The sequence below is a fragment of the Hipposideros armiger genome, unplaced genomic scaffold, assembly GCF_001890085.2.
Source record: "Hipposideros armiger isolate ML-2016 unplaced genomic scaffold, ASM189008v1 scaffold_239, whole genome shotgun sequence".
Taxonomy (NCBI): Eukaryota; Metazoa; Chordata; class Mammalia; order Chiroptera; family Hipposideridae; genus Hipposideros; species Hipposideros armiger.
This window is the reverse complement of record NW_017731589.1, coordinates 462,035-467,553: the sequence shown is the minus strand read 5'-3', so window position 1 is coordinate 467,553 and position 5,519 is coordinate 462,035. Positions and strand designations below refer to the sequence as shown.

Here is a 5,519-nt window from a genome sequence, read left to right as displayed (position 1 = left end):
AGACTCAGAGTCTCATAGTCAGAAACACAAACACACACAGATACAGGGACGTACAGGGACACGGAGGGCCTCTAGCCCTCCTCAGCCTCCGGGGACCTCCTCACCTGGCCCAAGTGACAGCCCGCTCCTCCTGCCAGCCAGGGGGCAGCACTTGGTCAGCCATGGAGTGGATCTGCAGCCGGTAGCTGCGCTTGTGGCCCCAGGGGTTCTTCTTGGGGCTGGTGAAGAGCAGGTACTTGGGCAGAGTGCGCCTGAAGTGGAAGGCCGCCTGGCGCTCCCGGGGGTACCTGGTCTGCTCTAGAGTTGGCTGGACCAGGTGGTGTGTTGGGCTCCAGGGGTTGGTGATGTTTTCTAGCTTCATCCTCAGGGTCTGGAAGCTGTTCTTGGTGCCTGCAGGTGTCCAGGGAGACGGAGGAGCATTAAGCCCCCTGAATGGAAACACCCTCATCCTGCTCTGGGATCTTCATTCCAGACCACATGCGACAGCAAACCATCAGGGGTGAAGTGCATGTTGGAGGTACACACCGAGCTAGCTTGGGGTGGAAGGAAGGGATTAAAAACACAAACGACAGAGGAACCAGAAGACAATTCAGTGCCAGTCATGGCAGCTGCAGTGATTCTGTTGTGACCCTAGGCAGTTCCTCTTGAGACCTGTGCCCCAAGCGCGTGGGCTGCAGCTGCAGCCCTAGAGAAGGAGGGGCAGCCTGGCCCCAGGCGGGGACCGTGTGTGGACCGTGTCCAGCGCCCTCTGTGCCCAGGGCTGTGAATGGGGCTGAGCAGGTTGGGGAAGCCACTATATGGTCCTGGGGGCCTCTTCTGACGTGTGATTTGATACTACCTCCTGTCATTGTGCCTATGCCATGGTGACACCATTAATCCAAGAGACAGAATGAGTATTCCCAGATGACATTGCATTCACCTCAAAGTGCTAGGCAGCCGTGACATTTCTTACATTCCTAGGCCTTTCCCCCTCCCCTGCCCTGAGGGTACCTTTCTACCTAACCCCCCTCTAGCGGGTCAACCCAGCCCCAGGGCAAGGACAGGGTCTGCCCTGGCCACATCCAGGGCGATACTTGCACTGTATTCGCTTTCACCACTTTTCAGGGGCACAGGGATTCCAGCCCTGCAGGTTTCAGCAGCAGGCTGGGCAAATGCTCCTGATTTTATGGCTCCAGGGGGGTAGCACCATCTCCTGGGAGTGAGAATCAGTGCTCGGATATGCATGTTTGACCGGGAGGGCGGTTCCCAGCCGAGCCCTACCTGCCACATCCAGGTCGACGCGGTAGTGCACCAAGTGAGTGTGCATGTTGCCGATCAGGTGCGTGTGCAGGCGGGTCCCGTGGCGCAGCCCCTCGGGGGTGTAGAAGGTGGCGTGGACGTAGCCGGTGGCATGCATCTTGGCCTCCATCACCCCGTTGGGGTAGAAAATGAAGTCCCAAATGTAGTCATAATTGTAGACTGTGGAAGTCGTTCTCAGCACCAGCACCTGACCCTTGAGCCCTGCATAGAAGTTGAAGCCACTGTCGAAGTTGGAATTAAAGTGCCTTCGGAGGGGCACCCCCGTGGGCATCTCAAAGAGACAGAGGGCTCGGGGGTAGCGGATGGGGTCGTCAGCATCGTAGTAGTGGAGAGCGTCCAGGAAGGTGGCTATGTCCGGGCAGTCGATGCCAGGGGCCAACTCATGAGTGACGGTGCCCAAGCCCCAGCCCACATCGATGTACTTGGTCTGCATGCCCGCAGGTGTGTGGCCTCCGTACAATGCCACGGCCTCTTGCACACTCACCTCATAGGCTATGCGCTCCCCGCCAAAGTGCACGTTCAGGACCTGCAGCCCCGTGGAGGACCTCAGCCTGAAGGAGAAACTCCAGCCCCCATAGAGCACGGTATTGCCCTCCAGCTTGTAACCAGGGCCCTGGGGCTGGACCAGGCGGGGGCCGTGCCCAGTGATGGGGCTGGGGAAGTCCCCGCGTGGCTTGTAGGAGGAGAAGAGGGGTGGATCCTTCATGCTCTCTGCCCCCTTCCCCTTGGGTAGGGGGTCCTCCAGGACCACCACGTCAACCTCTCCATTCTTGTACTTCCGTGCCAGTTCTTCCGGGCTCTGGTAGAACTTCCCGTTGTACCAGACCTGCTCCACTGTCCAGTCCTGGGCGTTGGTGCTGCTGTGGTCTACGAGAAGCTCCAGCCCAGTGGGGTGCAAGAAGTAGCCCTCTACATAGCGCTGTAAAATAAACCAGGTGCGGCGCTCGCCGGAGGCCAAGCCCCGGGGCGCCACATCCGTGAAAGTCAGGCACCGAAGCTGGCAGTTATGGAAGGAGAAACCCGTGGTGTCAAGAAAAAATTGGTGCAGGGGCTTGGTGGCTTCTTGCAGGGCGTGGTTCAGTAGGACGTACTCCACCGAGGAGATGGGCCTGGAGGCCCAGGAGGCCCGGTGCCCAGGCCTGGGTGGCAGCTCGCGCAGGTAGTAGGGCTGTGGCAGGGGCCCCACAGCAAACTCGGTGATGTTGGGATGCTCCTGGGCTCCGAAGAAGACGACGGCACGCGCCTCCCGAACGGGACGCCTTTGACCGTTGTCCAGAAATTTCAGCACTTGCTGCTTCTTGGGCAGCAGCATCTCAAGGAGGAACACAGAGTTCTTGGCGATGGTTGACGCTCTGGAGGGCTCCAGCCTCAGCTCCTTCCGGGACCAGAGGAAGCTTTGCACGGCCTTCAGCTCTTGGGCACTCAGGTCCGCGAACACGCTGGCCTTGCTATGCGGGGTCCGTGGGGAATGCTCTGCCATGGCCAACGCCTGTAGCATCAGGGTGGCGGCCACGGCCCAGCCGAGGGCCAGGGTCTCTCTCCCCATCACTCTGGAATGCAAAAGAGATGCACTGAGTTGTTTTATGGGAGGACATGGGTTTCCGCCAAGCTGGGACTGCCATGTCCCTTGGCCCCGTTGTTTTCNCATCAGGAAGGACATGTGGCTGGTTGTGGAGGGTGCGTAAGTCAAGAGAGAAGGTTTAAGGGCACTCAAAGGTGGAGGGGTGTGGCAGTGGAGGCTTAGTTCACAGGGCAGCCGGGAGGTTTAGACAAAGGCCATCAGCACAGCCTCGACAAGCCAACTGAAAGCTCCAGGATTTTGTTTGGCACCCCTCTCACTGGGAACCTCCAGCTGTAGCAACCTTGTCGTGTTTATGGTGCCTTCAGGCCCTGCGAGTGCTGGAAAGTTGTTTTCAAATTCTGGTCCCTTGGCTGGCTGGTAGACACCATCTAGCTGGATTTGGGGCTTCTTGGGGGGACCTGTGTTTTCAGAGGATCAGTCAGGTGGCTCATGAGGATTCTGGGGTCTCCCTGTCTTGAGCCAAGGTTGGGGCTTGAGTGGGGACACTGGCTGCTCTCCCTTCTGTGCCCTGAGGATGGGCCACCTTCCTGACCTGGGATGCTGCACACTTGAGAATGCTGGGGTTTCGTGTGAGCTGTTGGTGAATGCGTTCACAAAGGCTACACTAGGATGACACTTCTTGGGGCCACGTGCGGCTGTACGGTCAGACCAGACTTCGGGTCCCTGAAACAAGATGCCTACCTGAGGGAAGCCAACTTCTGCGGTATAGCATCCTCACACTGCGCTGCACTGTCTTCCTGGCCTGTCCCCCAGTGTGAGTACGGGTGTCTTGAGGAGGGTACTGTATCTTCCTCATCTTTGTATTCTTGACAAGTCATATTCTGGGGTTTTCTTCATACTTAAAGAAAGGAGGAACAATGAGAGGAATGCTGGGAAGTAGACACTAGGGACTAGGTGGGAAGGTTGGAAAGTGGTCACCTGCGACGACCACCAGGGACCTGGAGTTCCTAAGAGAAGGCTCTGAATTCTCTGGGGTTTTTGGGGCTGCTTTCTCAGGGTTGAAGCTCAGGTTCTTTGGCCATCTTGTTAGGTGGGGAGACAGTGCTGTCGTAGCCAAGGGAAGGGCCAGAATCATGACGAGGGCCAAGGGACAAAAACTCAACAGGGTGGGGGGAGGTAGGGTATGAGGAGTAGGTGTAATTTGGAGTTTGCATTTCCTAAGCAGTCGGTCACTCAGTCACTCAACAAGCAAGGCTGAGTACCCACGAAATGGAGCACACAGCACATACTATGAAAGACAATATGATGGTGGTAGGAGGCGGGGCCTTTGGGAGGTGCTTAAGTCATGAGGGCGGAGCCTCCCCATGGGATTATGAAAGAGACCCCAGAGTGACCCCTCAGCCTTTCCCACAGGTGAGGGCACAGCCAGAAGTCAGAAGTCTGTGACCTGGAAGAGGGCGCTCACTTGACTATGCTGGCACCTTGATCTCGGACTTCCAGCCTCCAGAGCTGTGAGCAATGAACTTCTGTTTATAAACTACCCAGTCTGTGGTACTTTGTTATTGCTGCTGGGAGGGGCTAAGACAATAGGCCACCAATTTTATTAGCATCTATGTCTTTCTAAGTTTGTCTTTCTAAGGTTTTTATTAATAAATATGAATGTCTATATTTATAAATAAATATAAATATATACATTTACAAATAAATATACCTCCTCTGTTCTCTTATACAAAAGTTAGCATGTTATATATATTGTTCTATACCTGTTTTCTTTTCTTCCTTGGTGCATCCTGAAGGTTTTCTCCCATCAGTACAGAGAATGTACTCCTTCGTAGCGTTTCTTTTACGGTCACCTAGGGCTGCTCTGTGTGGATGTGCCATGGTTTATACGGATCTACAGAGCCTGTCCCATAGATGGACAAGCGGGTTGTCTCCAGACTTTGCTATTACAAACAGTGCTGTGGTGAGTCACTGTGTCCATATATTTTTTTTCTGTGTTTATAGGTAGATCTCTGGGGTAAACCCCTAGAAATTGGATCAGTGTGTCAAAGGGTAAAGGTGTTGGCAGCTTTGCTAGAGTTTTCCACAGCGTCTTCCTATGCTTGCGTGCTTATCAGCGATATAGGGGAGTTCCCCTACAGACTCTCAAGCAGGAGCTGTCAGCCTCAGATTATTAAAACTGATCTGATGATAAATCTAGTATTTCAGCAGGTGTCATTTGCCTTAGGAACGGAGGTTTTTTCTGGGGGTGGAGTAGACCAAGGTGAACGGAGGCCAAGGCCATGTGCTTTCTCGTCTGCGTGTGTCTTACAGTGCGTGGCCTGGTTTGTGGCCTCGCCTGCTGTCCTTCCCCCCACAAGAAGCAACACTTGGAGTTGAGCCCTGAGGTGTTTATTGTCTGTGGGGCATGTGTTCAGATTTCTAGCTAGGAGTTAGCGGGGGGGCAGGGGACCCTTCACACAGGCCTGTAGGTCCCATTGTAGCTGAAGGGGGCAGGCGTCAAGCAGTTCCCATCCTCCTCGGAGATCCAACGCTGGACGTAGTTGGGGCCGTTTTCCCCAGGCCACACGATCACGGTGTCTCTGGACGCCAGGGATGGGTCCTCTGGGAAGAAGTTGAAGGGCCGGAGCAGGAAGCCCACGGAGTTTCCCGGGGTGGCCGTGTTGGGGATGTCCTCTGAGTGGGGGATGTGCAGGAA

General features: G+C 55.4%; 1 protein-coding gene across 1 annotated transcript; it reads right to left on the bottom strand.

Moving 5' to 3' along the window:
- Positions 1–100: 100 nt before the first annotated feature.
- On the bottom strand, positions 101–2,845 carry AOC1 (amine oxidase copper containing 1). Its single transcript, XM_019655457.1, has 2 exons — positions 1,261–2,845; positions 101–390 (listed from the first exon to the last, which is right to left on the bottom strand). The coding sequence occupies exons 1-2, from the start codon at positions 2,843–2,845 to the stop codon at positions 101–103; spliced, it is 1,875 nt and encodes a 624-aa protein (XP_019511002.1).
- Positions 2,846–5,519: the final 2,674 nt, after the last annotated feature.